Source organism: Pempheris klunzingeri, chromosome 5 (assembly GCF_042242105.1).
Source record: "Pempheris klunzingeri isolate RE-2024b chromosome 5, fPemKlu1.hap1, whole genome shotgun sequence".
Classification (NCBI taxonomy): Eukaryota; Metazoa; Chordata; class Actinopteri; order Acropomatiformes; family Pempheridae; genus Pempheris; species Pempheris klunzingeri.
Window position 1 is genome coordinate 7,038,777 of NC_092016.1, and position 21,055 is coordinate 7,059,831.

Genomic DNA, 21,055 nt, shown 5'->3' on the forward strand with positions numbered 1-21,055 from the left:
CTTTGTATAAGTAAATGTTTTACTCTCTTTGGGTTTAGCCGTTTTGATGCCGCACATCCTTTGACCCTCTGTCGTCGTGTCGTGGTGCCGTGACTGTAGCGAGGTGTTTCAGAAGTCGTAAGCAAGCAAACCGCGATCACCTGTACTCTGACAGTGAACACACAGGGATGGCAACTAGAAACTGTCCTTACTCAGAGACCAACTGTAACATTGTTAACATAATGTTGTTCTTTCTTTATGTTCTTTTTGAGGATATTTTAGCCTGTGAAAAGAAACATGCAGCACTGAGTTTTAAGATTCTCTTGGTTTTCTGGCCTCATAAACAACTTGAGGGTGCTTCAAGAGGATGAATGAAGCTGCTTACTGTGAAAAATGTCCTCTGGTGGTCTGAGGTCACGTCCTCTGTACCAAAAAATCTGTCATACATAGCCTTACATGTATGACTGATTCAATAAGCCACATTTTCTGCTTTTCAATGCTACACTTTAAAGGATAGGTTAGTTAAAATCCTGTTTGTTAAAAACTGTGTTCAAGGATTTTCTTTACTTCGTCTCACAGTGAAACTCAAACACTCAAACAGTTGTTTCTTGGTCAGATCAAACCAGGAGCTACCACGTCTGAGTGTTGAGACCAAAGTTTGGTTGGGTTAGGCTGCAATTCCCCTAAAGTACCAAAGATGTATTAACGTTAATAGGAAAAAAAAATGATTTCCCCCTATAAATACAAAGTCAAAAATGTTTTTGTGGTAGAGCTATGGTTTCAGTAGATCATTTCACTTATCTTAGGGGGTTTTGGTTGCAGATTGCATTTTGTGCTAAAGGGAAAATAGGAAGGAAAATGTTTTTTACAACTTGGGTTTAATTTTCATAGCTAGGCTATTTGTTTGATTGTACTCACCGATTTAAAAGCTGAGCTGAGGGAACACGCAGACATCCCTAAAAAGAAAGGAACATTTTTCAAGAAACACAAGCAGTGAAGTGATCAGAGAGGTTGGAAACAATCCATATCATCTTAACAACTTTATTGGCAGGAGGTGGGTCTGTAAACTGTGATGGATGTTTAAAACTGACAGGCTAATATTTTTTACCACTCTCACTTCCAAATAAGTGTTTCTGACCTCTTTGGTTTGTTTTTGTTTCTTACAGCAATGGTACACGGGCTCCACGAAGGCGCTGTGTGTTTGGTTGACAGACAGACTGGATCTGCAGCTCCACATGTACCAGCTGAAAACACTCATCAAGATTGTGAAGGTAAGCAAATATAACATATGTCAAAAAGAGTGATTTTAGTGTTGTGCGTCCAAAAAAAAGGACTAGGAATCTGGTAGGTAAAAGCAACCTGTCACTCAGAATGACAAAGTTTCCTTTTCTTTGCTGTTTGAAAAGAGCGGCAGTGAATGGGCCTGAGACTGGCTAAACAGCATTTAAAAAGCATCTCAATTGTGACTTATTCATGCAAAAACAGTCGGAACAGACATTGAAGGATAAGAAGAAAAAGTAAAGAAAAATCAAACCACGCTGAAGTGTCCTTGAAGGCAGCAGCAGTGTGAGGAGGCGGTGAGACATGAAAGAGAAAACTGCTCAACTGTGTGCTGCTGCTGCTCGCTCCTTTTGTCTTTTCATAGTTTGCTAATGCACAGAGACGTGCGAGTTAAACTTGAAAGCAACACGACAAGGAATTATAATGGCTTCAGACTGAAGGTAAAAACCCCTCAGATGATTCAGTCTGCCTTTACAGTCCGACACATTAAAGACTCGTCCTTGAGCCTCAAACTTCTCGCCTTTGTCTGAACGGCAGCCGCCTCCTCATGCTCACTGCATTCCTAAGATGCTCTCTGATTTTCCCTCACTTCTCCTCTTACTCATTTCCACCCCTCCACCCTCAACAGAAGACCTACCGTGACTTCAGGCTGCAAGGCGTCCTGGACGGCACACTGAACAACAAGAGCTATGAGACCATCTACAACCGGCTGACGGTGGAGGAAGCCACAGCGGCTGTCAAGGCGGGTGATGGCCTGCAAGGCATCAGCATGAGAGACAGCGATGAGGATGACGATTAAACACACACACACACACACACACACACACAACTTGTTACTACTTCATTGCTATCCTTTCTAACAGATCAGGACCTTCCATCGATGTTAATGTGTCCTTCACCGCTTTGTTCAGTACTTCTTACTAAGATTGACAATAAAGCTAAAACAAATGTCAACAAATGTAATTTTATGATAAGATTGTGAAAATGAAAAGAAATAGGTTGCACAATGGGCAAAATAGCAATTATTTTTTCAACAATAATACAGGCTATGCTAACAATAGCCATGTTAATGCATTTCCTGTATTGAAATCTGGCCCATTTAACTTAAATAGTACACAAAGATTTCAACTTAAACTACAGTTCGTATAGTCAATGTATATCTTTTAAGAAGAACAACAACTAGACAGAAGAAATAGAAAGCTGGTAGCCCAGCAAAATACCCACGCTGCTAATGCTAATGCAGCGATGCTAATGTTAGCAAGCAAGTCATGTCATGAATGCATTTTCTACTTTACTATTTCACTCAGTCATACCCAAGAAAGAATATTTGAAATTTGTTATTAAATAATAATAAAGATCCACCAGCTTGATAGCTAACGTTAACCTAACATAGCTTTCAAGCTAAGAGGCAGCACATGGCAGCTGTCATTACAGAAATGCGATCAGGTGATGAACAAATGTGTGATGATTTGTTTTTGTCATTAGTAGTTAAAATAGAATAGAATCGTTCAGCAGTGACGCGGCTGTCTTGGCTTCCAATGAAGATAACCCGACTCAGAAGCGCCTGCATTGACTTTGGCATTGTTATTTTCACCAAATCCCATGAAAAAAAAAAACCCATGAAAAAAACCATCAATGCCTGAAACTGCTGATACTTTCTAACTTCCCAACCATGTGTGATCTATCTTGTAGACGAAAAGGTACAACTGTTTTAAGCTTTAGAGCCACAGACCTTATTTTCTCTATCAGCAGAAACCCCATTGGGGAAAAAAACTCACTCTGTCACTCCTCTCCTCCTGCTATGAGTGTTATGTAGTAGAGTAGACATATCATTCATTGTGACTGAAGGTCCTGATCAGCTAAGGACAAATGCTCTGGTAGTAACACACCCAACCTCTTCTAACCCTTCCACACTCTTACACTGCTGTACGCACGTGTCGAAACGTACACGCACATGAGTGAGAATGTACGCCAACAAAAATGAAGTCAAAGTGAGGCGAGGCTTCCGAAAGGACTCCGGATGGCGCTGAGAGAAACGCCGTCCTCCGTCTCTCACCTGCAGGACAGGAAGCCCCGCCCTCCTCCACGTGCAGCCATACTCTGATTGATGTCACTTTGTACAGAGCTCAGCCATCACTGCAGCTCCTTCTAGTTTTGTTTTCATCCACGGTTGTAGTTTATTGTTCAAAACGCGAAAGGTTCTGGCGGCTCTCGACCCTGAGCCAATCTGAATCTGGACTTTTATGTCACATTCCTGATATCAGTGCAGCACCAAAGACAATTGGAGAGATTTCTTTTTATTTGATGCTTGGAATTATAAGGTTCTATTTGACTGTTTTAATCAAAGTGAAGTTATCCACTGCCATTTCTTTGACTTTATACCATTGATGTTTTAGTTTTGGGAAAAAAACAAACCATTTGGCAGGATGTTTGAATCGGCGTAAAAGTCAAAGGTCCTGCTAGTATACTCTAGATGCTGAGATATTAATTACAACCCACATCACCTGTAAATGTCAAACAGCATGGGTTTTTACACCCTGTGTTTGCATTTTCATGCCAAGTAACCTCATGTGATCATGCAAATAATGACATTTGTTTCTCATAACCAAACTTAAAACCTCTTGTGGATGAGGTAGGGTTGGATGGCCGTTCACTTCCTTGACTGTTCGAAGCAAATGTTCCCAGACTATCCAATGTTGGTACCTTTTAACCATGAACACAACCTTTCTCTAGCCAGAACCACATAGTTTTGATTTAGTTTACTCAAACCTTAATCCTGGCCGATCAGAACAGATGTTTTTCTGTTTAGTCTGGAGGACTTTGTCACCCACAATATGAACCCACAATATTTTCTTTGTCGTACTGAGGGTGGCGCTAGAGGAAAGGTCGCAGGTTCAGTAAAATTTAAAGAGCTCCTCTTTTAGGAGGTAGAAATGTTCCCTAGAAATTTCATGAAAATCTCCTCACTAGGTTTTCATATTTCTCTCATAAATATATGGTTAAGTTGGGAAATTTGCCCAGGATAAATATGGTTTCATTTATTTTAAACCATATTTTATCCATTTCAATAAGTAGCCTAAGAACATTGTACTCCTCAAGGTAATGCTTGACATGGTGACGACATCCCTGAAAAGAAGTCAAAGGGGTCAAGAAAGGAAGAGTCAGCCTGTCAGTCATGTTGAAAATGAACCAACAATTTATCTGCACAAAACCACTTTATTTTTTGGGCCAAACTGAACTGAAACCATCTTGTAAACAACTGTGCTAAGTACAGTAGGTCATAGTTGAAGCAGGAGGTGGGTCTTTTTGTTGTTTGCCTTTGCTTTTCTTTCTAAATAGGTTTTTCTAACGTGTGGGCTTGTTTCCAACCTGTCTGACTGTGTTTCTGAGGCTGTCGGACTTCCAACAACTTTGATTGTTAAATTGATGGTCAGCCATATTGTAATTAGACCCAACTTGTAATAAACCAGGATCATCTTTTAACCTGACCCCAACCACACCATATTGCAGTTGCCATACACAAAAAAAAAATTAAACATTGACCTTTAATGCTTAGAAGCTTTGTTATGGAATGTAATCACGGGTTTTGCTAAATTATCTGTCAAGGTTTCATCTGGCAATAGGTTTGATCTTTTAGAGGAACAAGTGCTTAACATCTTAATGTTTGATGTTCAATGTCTCCCATCTGCAAAAGAACTCTTACAACTCCAAGCAAATGAAATGTTGCTGCACTGCTGTAGTTTCTGAATCTGAAACTAATGTAGCTCGAAACGTTCCCACTGCGAAACTACGACCGGCGGCCTCAGGTGGTAAAAGATGCAAAAAAAATGAAATATCGCTCCTCTACAGTGGAACAAAATATCCTCTAAATGGGTTTCTGGGTTCTGTGAAACAGGAAACACATCTACACAAAAACACAGTTTCACCATGTGACGTGTGTGACGAAGACTTAAAAAACTAACTACAGCAAAAGCTTGTTGGGGAACAATTGTTCAGAATCACGACTACATGTTGACGTAGTTGTAGATCTGCCGTCATCTCTGTTCATTGTGATATTTACTGTTGTGAAGAATAATATTGAGCCGTAGAGTGATATGGTCGTACTGCCTGATGTGCATCATATCCAACATTGATCAAAGTCTTAGAAACGTGCCAACGAACTGGAAAAGTGTTGACTTTTTTTTAACAGGAGAGTCCTAGAAAGAATGTGCATCTGTTTTTAATCTGATTGGTGTGTTTATTCTGGCCAGTAGTGAACGGACGAAGAGTCTCATCGCTGCTGCTCGTTCCTTCACTTCCGTCTGTTTGCGTGTAGTCGTTGAGGACAAAAAAGTTATACCTGTAAATTCAGTGTAGGCCTGCGATCGACTGTGTGCAACAACCTGCTGTTTGCTTTAACTGTCCGATCCAGTTTGTGTCAGTGCAGTTCAAAGGCCAAAAGCTAAAGGACAGAACCTATATGAAGAAGTATATTTATATTGTCTTATTGTGCACCTGTTTTGTTCAGGTGTCTTATCTAAGTGTCACTATTAAAAGTGTTTTTAAATCACCTGTGTTTTCACCTCATTGGTTTTGATTTGGTTTTGAAGTCAAACTGCGGATCAGCTTCTTGGCATCAGCCACCAAAACAGCTTGTTGGCATCGAAGATACTTCCCCAAAGTCACAACATCAAGCTGGGAGGAAATTGGAGATTTGAGGCCAATATGAGAAAATCTGGAGTGTGCCTTTAAGTTATTATATATGGCCAAAAGTATGTGGACAGCAATGTTTTCATAATGTTGTGCACTTTTGGTGGTTTGTGTTTCTGCTTTGTTTTAGGTTCTTCAGTTTTAATTACAGGAAATTTTAATGCCACAGCACAAAGTTATAGGTTTCAACGTGACAATGCCCCAAACACCTTTGTGATGAACAGGAGCACCAGCTACGAACCAGGCCTTATCCCCCAACGTCAGTGTTGGACCTCAGGCTCACCAGTGCTCATAACCAGGTTCCAGAGGAATGGAAGCTGTCATATGAGAAGATTAATGCCCATGGTTTTGGAATAACTTTGGGAATTTATTTAAAATACCCAAAACCATGTGGACATACTTTTGGCCATATGCTATAGGTGTGACTTCAGTTTTTGAAGCTCGAGTTTGTCTAAATCTCAAGCTCACAGAATTTTATCTCAATTTCTAGAGGAGATCATAAAACTTCCAATTGTAACTGGATTATCCAGCTGAATTTTAGGGAAATGTGTGTAAAATATTTCCATCTGAAGCAACGGTGCTGCCAACTCCCTTAGGGAGCGTTCAAGGGGAATATCAAGAGTTAAAGAGCATTGAGAGAGTTGAAAGTAGAGTTTATTTACAAGAATGAAGAGGAGACAATGGAGATCCAAAGATCCAGCAGAGCGGCAGTGGGAGTAACTATGGTAAGTACATTTACTCAAGTACTGTACTTAGTTTATCTAATGTATGCGACTTTGTACTTATACCGAAGAGATGATTCAGTTACATTTCAGTTTCATTTACATCAGATATCTATTTAACTGCTGTAGTTAGTTTTGTGTTTCATACAAAAGATATCTTAAATGTATTAAATATGATGTAGATTAAAGGGCCCACGTGCCATCACAGGGGTTGTGAGTTGTTCAGATACTTTTTTGCTGCTAATACTTATTTTGCTAACCCAAGAACAATTTTGAATGCAGGACTTTTCCTCGTAACAGATGTGATATTGTTACTTTCTTCGGTTAAAGTACTTCCTCCACCACTGCTGTAGAGAGAAACCCTACGGAAGCCCCAGAAAACCATGTAGATAAAAATGAAATACAGTAAGTGAAAAAAAATCATAAAATGTCTTTATGATTATTATTGCATCCTAATGAAAGACATATTAGAACATCAAACTGCTTTTTAATCTTCTGCCCTTTTAAGTATAGTTAAAAAATTCATATCTCAACAATGTCTAAACATGAAAGGCTTCATGCCTGTTTCATCTGTGGATTCTTTTATAAACCCAAAGTCATTATTTACTGAATCTTACTCATCAGTGTGCAAGTTTAGAGGATTTGCCATTTAAATAAATTCACACAAATGTTCACAAATTCTCTCATTGAACTCACAACATTGAGGGCTTGACTTTGGTTTATAAGGATTAGTTTCTGCTTTTTGTCGTTTTCTTTTTCCTTGAAAGTACTTTTTCTCCATTTCACCATAATCTTGTGGGTTGATGGAGGTTTTGAAAGGCTTCTGTTCCTTGGAAACTATCTGCTGGCTGTCCTCCATCAACTGCAGTTTCTTTCCTCTCATTAAAATGAGCATCAAATCTTTTTCCTACAACAAAAAAAATGTGTCTGAGTCCTGCTCCTGCAGCCTGACAGAGACACAAACATCAGACACAGGACACATTATTAGTGTGATTATTATTCAGTAATATTAGTAATAACACAGGCTTAAGGGTTTTAAAGGTTCTACAATGTAAAACTGACTTCCAGCAAAGAGAACATAATAAAAAAAGCAACTACACGTATAGAATTATGTATAAAACTCAGATTTATAAATTGATTTCAGATTTAAAGATGTGTCACTAATAACATCTAATTTCCTCCTTTTCCATCTGACATTATGAAAAGCAAGAATTCATGTTCGTGATGTTGAATTAAAATACATAAAACTGAACTACTGTCGCCTGAGTTGAGAACCACATATATCTGAATGGGTCTTTAAGCACATATTACATAATAGAATAATAATTTGCACTCAACGGGATGAAATCAAATCAGCTAGGGGATAAAAATCATGACACAAAACGAAAACCAGAATGAGAAGGTTAGAATATTAATAATGTTGCTTTCGCCTGTAGACAGAGAACAGGGCAGGTTAACCCAGTGACTTAGTAACAGATACTAGTGATGATAATGACAATAGCATACTAATAATGGGGAATAATGATGATTAAAACAAAAACACATTACACTCGTTCTGCTATTTACTTGCTCTATTCACACATCACTGACATATTGGTCAAATGTTACACTGGTTCATTCTGCTCTTTCATCTTTATCTATATTTCTACATGTACACACTATACAATAAATCTGATTACAATAATCCCCCCTTAGCATTTATAAATGGTAAACACTATAATGCCGCTGTAGGAAGCTATGAGGACATTTGAACTGTTTATTAATGTATGGTAATTATCACTGCATGTATAACCTCTATAATATTTTAGATTATTGCAAATATGTTTTACCATATTCCCATTCCTTATGTTTATACACCAGCTTCCACCTTTGGGTGCCCACAATTGTTGATAAATACATTAATATATAATATATTTGTTTTCAAACGAAATAATAGTACAATTTTTCAGCCATTTATTTAATATTTCACATTTCTAGTGCTTAGAAAGGCTAAACAGTAAAGTGTTGCCATTAATATCTTAACTGACATAAAGCAAAATGACAAAAAAATACTACAAGACTAAAAACTGGATAAAAAAGTATAAAATCAAGTAAATACCAGAATTAAATCCAAAACAATACCCACCACTGCAACACTGAGAGGCTATTGTGTGCATTACGGTGGGGAGGGAGGGTGTTGGTATAATACAAAATATTATTTAGAGCAATCTGTAGTAATGCATATAGAATGAAATGATGACAACATAATCATTTCTGCAAGCCTAATATAGTAATAGTGGGATTTTAATAGAAATGTGGGCCATTGTTTGAGACCTGAATTATCCCTCGGGTGCCAACATCCTTTAAAAATCCCCACGTGTGAAAAAAAACATTCCCTATTAACACAAACTAACAAGACTTTATTATGCACATCTTAAAGTTCAGGATTTATAAACCGGATGTTGTTTCTTAGTGGCGTCATGTTTTCAGTTTGTCTCAGCTCAAATTATATTTTATAGCCTTAAAACTGTTACTATGGTTACATGTTAGATTTTTATTCGTTGTATCTCTATTGATTAATCAATACTTTGTTTTTTAAGTTTTCACAGAATATAATTCTGAGGACGTGAATGTTCATGTTTTCATTGACAGTAAGCCTTTTTTTCTTTACAGCTTTCCTTGGCTGGCTATTGACTTCAGTTACTAAAAACATATACTACTACTACTACTAATAATAATAATAATAATAATAATGACAATAATAATAATAATATTAATAATAACAATGGGTGAATCTGTCTTTGCAGCATGTTTTTAAAATATTTCCATAGTTGATTACTCGAGGAAAAACGAAACCAAAGCATCACCATCTAAAATTATTTTTGTCTGATACACAAATAAAAGAAACATCAGCTTGAGTCCACCAACACGAACAAATATCGTATTAATATTTCTTTATTGTGTCTTGTGTTTACTGTGTTTTCTGCTCCCCGGGCCCTCATCGCTCACTTTTACTTCTCTCCATCTATGTTCAGCCCATCGAAGGGCAAATTCAGCAGCAAACCCTCACTCCCTCTCTGCTTTTCTCCGTGACAGAATAAAGATATTGTTGTCGCTTTGTTCACCGTCACTCTCATTGATTCATCCTGCGGAATCTGCGTTTCTGTCCGCCGAGTTTACGCCGAGACTGCTGTGCGTAAAAGAGCCGTTTCCATCCTAAAAAATAAATAAATAAATAAGGACGTGTTAAGAGGAACGCGCGCAGGTTATTTCTCACGTCTCTTCTTCAGAAGATATTTATCACAGTGTATCTAGAAGAGTCTTTTCTCCTTTGCGTGGATTTTGGCATCAAATCTGGTGCGTAAAAGACAACAAAAAAGTGCTCGAGTCAAAGTTTGTGATTCAAAGACCCAAAGCCCACCCAGGCTGAGATCGATGACTTTAAATCCATTTTCTGTTCAATATCTCGATCTGTTTTCATTTTCAAGTTCACCCACATGACAGCTCCGTGTCTTCTCTGAGGGCTGGGTCTCTGGAGCCAAAGATGCGTCCAAATCTGACAGCTCCTGACCCCGTGGCCGAGCTGTGCGGCTGGCGTACTGCGATAAAAAAAAAAAAAAAAAAAAAAAAAAAGATATGATGTCACGCGAAGCCACAAGGGGACCTGGGATTTACGAAATACCTTCCAGTTGAGCAGGAGTCCTGCCAAGTGAGGGACAACCTCCTCCTCCTCCTCTCCTCCTCCTCTTCCAGCGGCGACAAGTGCAGAGAATCGACGGAGGAGAATTGAGCAAATTATCTAAGCTACTTTTCCGCTCCCCTTCCTGGACGGTAACGATCGGCGAGGTCTCGGCTCTCCGCACGCCGTTATCGAACGAGCCGTGGCCGCCCTGACCGTCGTCAATAAGCGAGAGGAACTGGGCCGGTGATTTGGAGGGGGGTTCTCCGGTAGATGATGCCCTTTCCTGTGCGCCGGTGAGGAGCAGCACCGACCCCCGGCTTCCCTCCAGCAGCTTCTTGTTGTTGTTGTCGGCGCTGTTGATGCGGAGGTGATGGACGGTCCTCTCCGCCGCCCAGCGGGGATCCTCGGCTCCCCCTCGGCTTCTGGGAGCCAGCCCGCGGGCTCCGACATGCTCACCTCCGGCGGCGCCAGCAGCAAGCCTCTCGCTTTCTCCATCGACCGGATTATGGCCAGGACGCCCGAACCCAAGTCGATACAGCTCCCCAGCTGGTTCCAGCCCGCACCCGTGGGGAAACCCGACGTCTGTCCGTCCTCGCTGCATTGTATGATCCCACTGGTGCCGTTTGGGTACGAGGCTGGTCACCGGCTCAGCATCGCCGGACTGGATCCGGGCCACTTCGACGCGTCTTCTCTCGCCGCTCCTGCAGACTTTTTAGGCTTTGGGTTGAACTATAAGAACCAGCAGGAGGACTCCTCTGCGAGCCAAACCGCAGGCCAGTACAAACTCTTCAGACCCCGGGTGGTGAACCAGTCCTCCTTCCCCACCATGGGCACCGTGTGCTACCTGAACTGCAGCGGGGACACCGGTGCGTGTCCCCCGCCGACCGGCCTGGTCAACCTGCACCCGATGGCGTCTTACCTGCTCACCACCCGGCACAAAGCCTTCATGGCAGAGAAAGGCAAACCGGGCCTGCAGCAGGCCGGGGAGCGGTACCCGGTGTCCGGCGTGCAGGCCTTCAAGGAGCTGTCTCAGAGCCAGATCCAGCACTACATGAAGGAACGAGACCAGATCCTCAGCGACAAAATCTTTAAGGGCTCTGCGGCGGCGGCGGCCCGGCTGAGCGGCTCCTGTCCCGGCAACAAGCCCAAAGTTTTCACCTGCGAAGTCTGCGGCAAGGTGAGAGTCCTGCACGGATGATTTACTTGATTTAACCTGTAACCGCAGGAGGAACCAAAAGAAATCACAGCGACTCCTCCAAACCTGCAGTGTGATGAAGTGAAGTTAACAAACCGGAGGCTTTAATTTGCTCTTTTTTTTCCAGAACTTCTGACATGTTCTGTGATCAGGCTGATCGATTATTTGTTGTTGTAGGATCATTAAACTCAAGAAACATCGAATTAAAAACCATCTTAATCCCATTTTATTTTAGATGCAAATGGTTCTGAAAATGATAAATGCTTCAAATAAACGTAACATCATGTTTGTGCCATAAAGAAACTTCAGTTTATAGCCGAGGCACAATCTACATAATTAGAAACCAGATTTGACACATTTTGAAGAATAATTTAACCTTTTTATTTATGTCTGACTGGAAACAAACCCGGATTAAGATTTCTTTCAGAATAAAATCAATTATTTCATATTCTATGATTTTATTTTGGCCTTTCTCTGCATGTGGAGTTTTTAATTTAAAAGTTTTTTGATTAAAATTGTAGGGTTTATTTTTTTTCTCCCCTTAGTTGCGCTTGATGATGTCCACAAAACATCTTATCCGGTGTTTTTTTTGTGAGACACTGAGTTCTGTATTTGCTGGATGTGCAGCTGGATCTCAGTAAATAAAACGATTCTCTTTAACGAAGACATTTAACGTGAAATGAGCCTGCTGACACCAAAAGTATATTAAATATTGTTCATGTCCTTTGAGATCAAGATTAATTCCGCATTAAAAACAGGCCACTTGTCGTTTATGATGACGTGCTGTTTAATAGGCTGTATTTATGGTGCGTGTCGTGCAGCTTTACATGGTTATTACTGTTTTAAACGACCCATTGAGTTTATTCAGAGTCCATTAAATGCCGCGCACAGATTACCCTTAATTAGACTCCATCTGACAATTAAAGGGCGCCCGATTTCTTTTTCCCCCCTTTCTTTCTTTTTGGCTGTAATGGAAAAGACCACGAGCCACTTAATGAACAGAGTGAAGTAGCTTCAGTGGCGAATTTCTGAATTATCATCAAGTTGGTGCCTGAAAGTAGTCATTTTGGTTTTTTTAAGATAAATAATATGAAGTTAATGTTGCCTTCAACTAAAAACTCCCTCAGCTACACTCCCCATTCATGGATAACTAGTGGGAGTGTGATGTAATTTTAAGTAAACTGGAGTTAGTGTATATAGAGGAGCATTTATGTGATTTTTACATTATTTATTTATTTAGAATATTTTACCCTTTCATTTTTGTATTTGATGCTTTTAATATATATTCTTCTTCTTCTTACTATTATTATTATCATTCTCATTATTGTTTTATTTATTTTTTTAATTGTCTCTTTAAGGTGTTCAACGCGCACTACAACCTGACCCGCCACATGCCCGTGCACACCGGTGCGCGGCCGTTCGTGTGCAAAGTTTGCGGAAAAGGATTCCGACAGGCGAGCACGCTGTGCCGGCACAAAATCATCCACACTCAGGTAGGACGGAGAGGAGAGGCTTCACACGGTACTAATTCAGTTCCTAACTAATAAAGTGACTTCAGTCAAAGACAAGATACATTTATGGACAAACAAGGTAACGTTGTTATTTTCCAAACGTTTTATTTTGGCCTAATTGTTTTATTTTCTTCCTGTTGAACATGTTGGTGTCAAATTAAGAGACTCAGAAGAGAGTCAGGCCAACGCTAATTATTTAGCTCTCGTTTTTGTTATTTATTTATTTTATTTGTTATTTTTTATTTTAAGACAAACATCATCATGAGAACATCGTCACGAGGCCTGTTTTCTGCGAGTGTTAACAGATGTGAAACAGCAGCAGAACAAATCACGCACCTTTATAGCCCATTGTGTTAGAAGACCTGTCAATCAATTTGAAAGCGATAGAAATTTCCAATCATACGTTGTTATATTTGCAAGGGGCGGGACTTTTTGAGACATTTAATTAAATCGAGTTTTTGTACAGTTTTGTGTTTCTGCTCTCCTTCAGTTAAGGCTTGAAAGTAAATTCTGCGTGTGTGTCCTCGCTCTTTCAAATCATGTAAAAGTGAAAACAAACCCCCTTTTTTATGTAAAAAAAAAAAAAAAATCGTATTATTCTAAAGGTCAAGAATGGTGGTTTTATGGACGCGTTAAAGTCAAACGGAAATTTGAACTCTTCTCACTTTTTGTGTTAATAAATGGAATTATTTTGACAGCTGTTAGGCCTTTTAGTGCAGAGAGGAGGGAGCAGTGTGTGAGCCTCTCGGTTTGTTGTGTTTGAGCTCCTCCTGTGGTGTCACTGAGACATTCATACTGAAACAACCCCTCCAGTAATCCCAGGCTCACCTCTCCACTGCCACAAAACAGTTGTAATAAATATGAATTATTAATTGTTATTGATTATTAAAATACATTATTATCTGTATGTGATCACAGTCTATCAAAGTGAAGTCACTGATGCGTGAAAGATAAACCTCACTGTTCTTCACCTCATGGTGCATCACGGGGAAGATTCCCAAACTATCCCTATAATAAAATATCCTTGTTCTTTAATAATTCCGTCAGATGTGCAATTTTCCACCATGACCATACTTTTGTTCCTCTTTTTCTTTTCCAGGAAAAACCGCACAAGTGTAACCAGTGCGGGAAAGCCTTCAACCGCAGCTCCACCCTCAACACGCACACGCGCATCCACGCGGGATACAAACCGTTCGTGTGCGAGTTTTGCGGGAAAGGGTTTCATCAGAAAGGTGAGGGAAATAAGGAAAACTGGTCAAAAGTGTTTTTAAAAAAAAAAAAAAAAAAATCTTTTCTTATTAAAACCGAGCTGGAACAAATGAACAGAGTTTTGAATGTGAAGACACCCTCTCTGTAACATTTGTATAGTTACTCATTTACATGATGGATATTCAGTACACTGACTCAAACACTTCTGAATGATGCAGATTGTCAAACAGCTTTTCTCACTAATATGATCTGTGTGCACAATATGTGCCGTCAGTCAGCACTTTGTCTTCAAAGCAACATGAGTCACAGATCCAAAAAGGCCAAATCATCAGAAGCTGTCAGATCATGAACATAAACACATTTAGGAAGCATAAAAAATAAGTGGTGCTGATGTGATGAAATGACTAACAGGAACATGACAGACAATAAACAGCAGGTTTGATGCTGAATATGTTTTAATGTGCCTGTGGGGGTGGAAACCTTTCTGTGTGCATTGGTTACAATAAATACAAATTACATGTATAAAATAGTTTAATTTGCTATTGGTTTACTCAACCTTAACTCACGACAACATCATGTAGAAATGCTCTGTTACAAGCAAAGTCCTAAATTAAGAAATATAAGTATTAGCAACAAAACGCTCTTTAAGTATCAAAAGTAAAAGTGCTCGTCATGCAGAACAGCTCATTTCAGAGTAATATATATTTTATTCTATGATTGCATTATGATTATTGATGCATTTGTGTGTATTGTGAATTATTTAAATGCTGTAGCTGGTAATGGTGGAGCTAATTTAAATTACAGTATACAGCTGGGTGGCTTGATCTGTGGTAATGCATCATGATTTTTAATGTGGATCTTAGTTACTATGCACTTAATGCTGACAAGCTAAATTTGCTTTATTTGCCTTTCATATGTAATGGATTACAGTACTTGAGTAAATGTATTTAGTTTCTTTCCATCTCTGATCCCATTTCCAAGGACACCACTTTCACCACCACTTTCCTAAGACACCACTCATAAATCATGAATCATAATTCAGTGACTGATTTGGTGGAGTTTGGTGGATGATGGTGATATTTTCATCAGACTTAATATCTTTAAGCTTGACTCTCAGGTGAAGTGTCCTCAAATTAATCAATAAAAAATCATTATAATGTTTTTCTTCTGTCAAATTAGTCAGTTTGTTAAACTACTGAACTGACTGCAGAAGGTGAAATACTTGAGCTTTTTACTTTAATTGTCAAACCTGATTATTGTTACGCTAAATATAATTTAGATTATAGCTTGGTATTTTTATCTAAATAACATGCAGAGGCAGGTATTCCTGTCAGGTTGCATGTGACTCCCAACAAACTTTGCAGTCAGAGGACACTGAATAAGCTCTTCAGAGGGCAGCCTGATGTAAACTAAGAGGTGACATCGGGGCAAAAGAAAGTCCACAAAGAATATGGACTTTACCAAGCTTATCAACATTTTTGAGCTCTCTCTCCTGGATTGCCATAAACAATCAGAGGGCATTGTTAGTGCCACACCAGTGGGCACATTTACCAACCTTAGAACGATAACTTATTTATCACCATCATATTTGAAAGTAGCTCCAGCAAGGCTGATTCATGAGTATTTGCACTGCAGGGTCTGTAATTTTTAGTTAAATATCCTGTGGTATCTCTGTGGGCTCTCATTTAGAAAATAAATCTGAGATTATATTAATAGAAACATATTTGTGTGTTGGGATTTCTTGTTTGTGCAGGAAACTACAAGAACCACAAGCTGACACACAGCGGGGAGAAGCAGTTCAAGTGTTCGATCTGCAGCAAGGCGTTCCACCAGGTGTACAACCTCACCTTCCACATGCACACGCACAACGATAAGAAGCCCTTCACCTGCCCCACCTGCGGCAAGGGCTTCTGCAGGAACTTTGACCTGAAGAAACACATCAGGAAGCTGCACGACCCGGCCGGCCCGCAGTCGCCCCCGCAGGCCTGAACAATGACTGAGTGCCCTTCATCCCAACACGCCAAAAACATACATCAGGTCCCTGAGACCTCCTGCATCAGGCCTGAAACTAAACTTCAATCCAGTAATGCCAGATTTACGGAGCCCTGTGGGTGTGAGGGAGAAGATTTTTTCAGAAATTAAGAGCTTGTGGCCCTAAATTACAAATTTGAGTGTTTTCTCTCCCCAAAATGTTAACTTTGTACCTCTAATAGTTTAATATAATCAATAACTGATGGCCAAACATCACTAGATTCTGCTCTTAGATGACACTTTTTGGCCGATTGCTTTGTTTTCTCAAGCAGCCATGAACTTCTCCAAACCAAGCCAAGATATCCTGAATTTTAACTCTTAGTCTGATTTAAGCTCCAAAAACACTGGATCCTATATTTCCCATGATGCAACTAGATTGTGTCTTTTGATTAGAACCTCCCTTCCTTGCAAACACCCAAATCTTTCAAACTCCACGTGTCCAGTTTTTAACACAGGTTTTCTGTTATAAATTTGTTGTCTCCAAGCCCAGGCTGAGATAACCCTGATGACATCACTATGACATCATCGGGGTTATTTTCTCAGACATAATACAGAGGACAGAGAGTCACTGAAAACGTTATACAAGTGTTTCCACGGACTGGGGAGGACCAACCACGACTAGTAAATTGATTTTTATATGTAAAATTGGTGAAGTGGCCCTTTAAATTTTGACCAGCAGGGCTTCTTTGACGAGCACAGACGATAGCCAGTCGTGTTGTTTAGGGGCTGTCCTTTCTGAAATGACTCCTCTACAGTGTGCAACTTTGGCCAATATCAAACAAAAGCTTATATTGTGATTGAAGAAATGAGGTTAAATTCAGTATTTCTAAAATCTAGACCGCGGCCCTGCTTCAAAGGATGCAGTTTTGAACATTGAATCTATGAAATACGTCAGTATTTTGTCACATTATTATGAATTTTGATCCCTATTTGCTAAAGTTTGGGCTCACTCAAGCTCAAGTCTAATAGTTTTGATGAAGCTACTTTATGTTTTAATCAATATTTCTTAAATGTGAGCAGCCTGCCTGATCGATTGAGTCCACGAGTCATATTTGAAACACGAATTCCTTTGAAGAACAGACATTTCATTTGTACACATTTCCCAGATGCACCGTTCTTAATGTGACCCAGAAAATACACACAAGGAAGCCCGTCCTCGACTCCTCCAGGCGCCTCTCAGGCCTACTGACCCCAAACTTGACCCCTCCTCTTGAACTTGACCCTGCCAAAGCCATCAGGACACTTCCTCACCCCTCCAGGCCACACAGTGGCCCCCCTCAGACCTGATACGACCCTGATCCCTGACCCCTGACCCCTCTGGCGGTGATGCCGGCCTGGAAACCAAGCCAGAGAAAACCTCCAGGCTGGCCGCGATGCCTCTCTCTCTCTCTCTCTCAGCTCATGTTGGACTGAGGATGTTTTCACAGAGGACAAACTGAACTTTAACTTTCCAGTCCTGGATTTCTAGCTGATTATATTACGGTGGTGGCTAAGTATTCAATCATTAGTCATCAGTGGTTACTAGTTTTCATTATTTCTCAGTTGCATCTCAGGATGTGAGATTGATGAACTCTGACACCAGAGATGTAGCAGAGGTGAAACAACACACATCGACTCATGCTTGAGTCAGAAACAGGATTTATATCAGTGCTTTAAAGCACAAGTCTGCTGAGATTTTTCAACAAATCCCATGAAAAGACAATCAGTTTACTCTTTTATATATTGTCTGTGTATCAAAGCCTGATATATTAAAAGCACATCAATAAGCCACACTGTTGCACTGGATGCCATGTTCCATTATTACCATACACACACATTCTGTAGTTTATTTATTCATTTTCCACTCCACTCCAATACTCACTGGAGCACCAAATGTGCATTAATCCGCCACTGAAAATAGTCCCCAACACATGCAGCATCTCCTCCTGTGTGTGTCATGTTAAAAAAAAACTCCAGTGTGCAGCTGCTGCAGCGGAAAATTACTGATGCTTTTCTAAAAATGAAACTACAGCCTGGGCTCGGACCAGAGAGCCACAGACAGGCCGGATAAGTCAGAGAGTGCCGCTTTGGTTTTGGTCCTTTTGTGGGATTTGTTGACAAAAAGAAAAATACAGACTTAAACTTTAACATGTTTATCACATAATTTCACAGCATTCGCGATAGCAGAACTTGTTGAATTCTTCTCTGGGACGTGTTCACAAGTTAATTCTTGACCTTGGGAACAGTTGTTTAACAAAACAATCTTAATTCTAGGTCCATTTACCAGCGTTTTTCCTGGAGTTTTCAACTGTATCTCAAAGTTTTCATCAACAAATGGACTTTGCTCAGTCGTGACCCAAACATGGGACTTATGTATATCCATACATGTTGGCTCTGTAGTCACTCTGGAGTGTTTGGATGTGCTGACATCTGTACTGAGGCAACAGTGTAGGATTCACACATTTTATTACACCTTGGGTTTTATTTTTGTGGTTCTGTCCATCATTTCTGTCAGTGGCAGTAAGAGTTCACAGACCCACCTATTGTAGTTATACCACTCAGTTTTCCTGTGCATTGAGGGATTATTACCAACGTTTCAGCCCCACCACACTTCTTTTTTTTTAGCACCATCTCTGTGTTGGCGAGTACAACGTTATTATCACAGATAGAAATGATCGTCAAAGCGACAAAAATAAGACCCAAGCTGTAATAAACCAGAACAACCGTTTGACCTTTAGCGCTTTATACGAAAAGGAAGACAATTCCTACACTGTTGATGTGATTTGGATGAATTGAATTCACATAAAATCCAATCTACTAGAGTACAGAGCCCACCCCCCCCCCCCCCCCCCCAACCCTGCGCACTCTGTTGCTATTTTTGATTTAAATCTCAGGAGTATTGTAAAAAGAAGTGTTTTATGATATTTATTTTAAATTGTACCACTGTTATAAAAAGGTTTCTTGTCACGGTGAAGGTTAGTTTTTTTCAGGCCTCCTGCTGCAGACGCTTAACAAGGAAAAAATAATAAATAAAATCAACTGTGTGTGGATCACTTCTTTAAAAGTCTTTTTTTAAGTACTCCACTATAAATATTAAACAAGATTTGCTGCCTGCATATTAGCCAACCGAAAGTCAAACTATGAATGAGTATTTTTTTTTTGATTTCTATGTTGGAGAGCTGCATTTGAAGTTTAGTTTCAACTGTAAAGTTTCATAATATAAGAAAACATAAGAGTAGGTGACAATGAAGCCTATAATAACTATTTTTACTTAATGCTCACTTAAGCACTGACACGTCTGGAGTCAGCAAACTTTATTTATGAATGCAGAGCAAATCTACAAAAGCATACAGCAATTTATGAAGAACATAAAATACCAGCAAATTTTCCGATTACACAGAGAACATAGAGTCAGATTGGAGGCTGCAGCGTGGAAGCACATTTCTGTCGGGATCTTTAAAAGCAAAAAGAAGAAATTTTGGATAAAAAGAAAAATACTGACATTAACATTCAAAGTCAAAGTCAAGAAAATATCAAGTCAAACATTGTGAAGTAAATATACAGATTATGGCATGACTCATCTCTTTTTTTATTTTTTATGTGAAAATGATGCCAAATGAAGTCGAATTTATGACTTTTTAATTCAACGTTGTAGCAACAAGTCATAATGTTGTCAACGTCAGACATATGAACTGTGCAAATGTGTAAACACACTATTTATGACACAATTTGCCAAGATTTTGCAAAATTATTACATACTACATGAAATTTTTTACTTTTAAAATAACAATTCTGACATTTTAAGGGACCCATCACATGGTTAACTTAAGTATTTTTCTTTTTTCATAGCTCTTAATTTTTTCTTTCCCTGGCAGTAATTGGCTTCCATACCACAAAGATGTTTATTGAAAATACTAAACGACTTACAAGTACAATATTGGGAAGCGTTTCTCATCTTGTTTTGTATGAAATAACAAAACCATTGTTTTTAATTTCAGTAACTTCAGTTAAATGTAAATTCATCAATATGAATTGGTTTCAATTTTGAACAAACACAACAAATTCTGGATGTTACAACGGCTAAAATCTTCCCGTGAGACAGTCACATCAAACACAAGTAGAATCTAGGATCTAATTAGTAGAGGGGAAATGTGGAGATTGCTCTAGTTTATTTTAAACAAACTTTATTAAAAGAAATATATAGTAGTCCAAGCAGCTTACACCACAACGATCAACGATATAAGTTATGCACAGAAACATGTCAGGGATAATATAATACAGGAAAAGAACACCAGTAATTAATAGAAATTTATAGAAGCTTAATCATTTTAACAGCTTTTTGCTGGTTTGTAGATAAAGTGCATCTTTTGATATGTCCTGTGTATCAGTTCAGAGATGTTTGACTCAATGCTTGTAAATTTTGATAAAGCATTTATTCAAAATACAACACAAAATACACAAACACTTTATTTAATCAGGTAGCTGCAATAAAAAAAGTCACTTAAATAAAACATAAACGCTAAAATACAAAGATTTCCAAAGAAACATAAGCTGATAGATGATATGGTCACAGAAGTTCACATGTTTATATCTTCGTCCATCAGCTGTTCTCACTCCCTGAGGCTGATACGGTCATCACGGTGCGACGTGCAGAGCAGGAGGCCGCTCCTCAGCTCCGGGAGCTGATTGGAGGAGAGACTTCGGTACTGAGCAGATTCATGAACACCCGGAACCACACGAGACGCCCGCACACACGGCACATGCTGTGATGTGGCTCTGCAGAGCGGACACGATCCTC

The 21,055-nt window shown here is 39.4% G+C and overlaps 2 protein-coding genes across 2 annotated transcripts in view; both read left to right on the forward strand.

Moving 5' to 3' along the window:
• Positions 1-2,070, forward strand: part of LOC139200878 (calcium-dependent secretion activator 2-like) — a 109,296-nt gene extending 107,226 nt beyond the window's left edge. Inside the window, exons 24-25 of the mRNA XM_070830024.1 lie at positions 1,146-1,250; positions 1,889-2,070. Coding sequence (XP_070686125.1) covers positions 1,146-1,250; positions 1,889-2,059 — 276 coding nt within the window. The 3' untranslated portion in view covers positions 2,060-2,070. The remainder of the gene's footprint in view (positions 1-1,145; positions 1,251-1,888) is intronic.
• Positions 2,071-10,702: 8,632 nt separating this feature from the next.
• Positions 10,703-16,236, forward strand: fezf1 (FEZ family zinc finger 1). Its single transcript, XM_070831407.1, has 4 exons — positions 10,703-11,509; positions 12,886-13,020; positions 14,138-14,270; positions 16,001-16,236. Exons 1-4 carry the CDS (start codon positions 10,703-10,705, stop codon positions 16,234-16,236), a joined length of 1,311 nt encoding a protein of 436 aa, XP_070687508.1.
• Positions 16,237-21,055: the final 4,819 nt, after the last annotated feature.

Excerpts from the sequence above, each read along its gene's own strand:
- fezf1 (XM_070831407.1), top strand. The coding sequence starts at position 10,703 with ATGGACGGTCCTCTCCGCCGCCCAGCGGGGATCCTCGGCTCCCCCTCG. Across the intron at positions 13,021-14,137 it reads ACAAAATCATCCACACTCAG|GAAAAACCGCACAAGTGTAA; the intron begins GTAGGACGGAGA and ends TTTCTTTTCCAG. Across the intron at positions 14,271-16,000 it reads GAAAGGGTTTCATCAGAAAG|GAAACTACAAGAACCACAAG; the intron begins GTGAGGGAAATA and ends TTGTTTGTGCAG.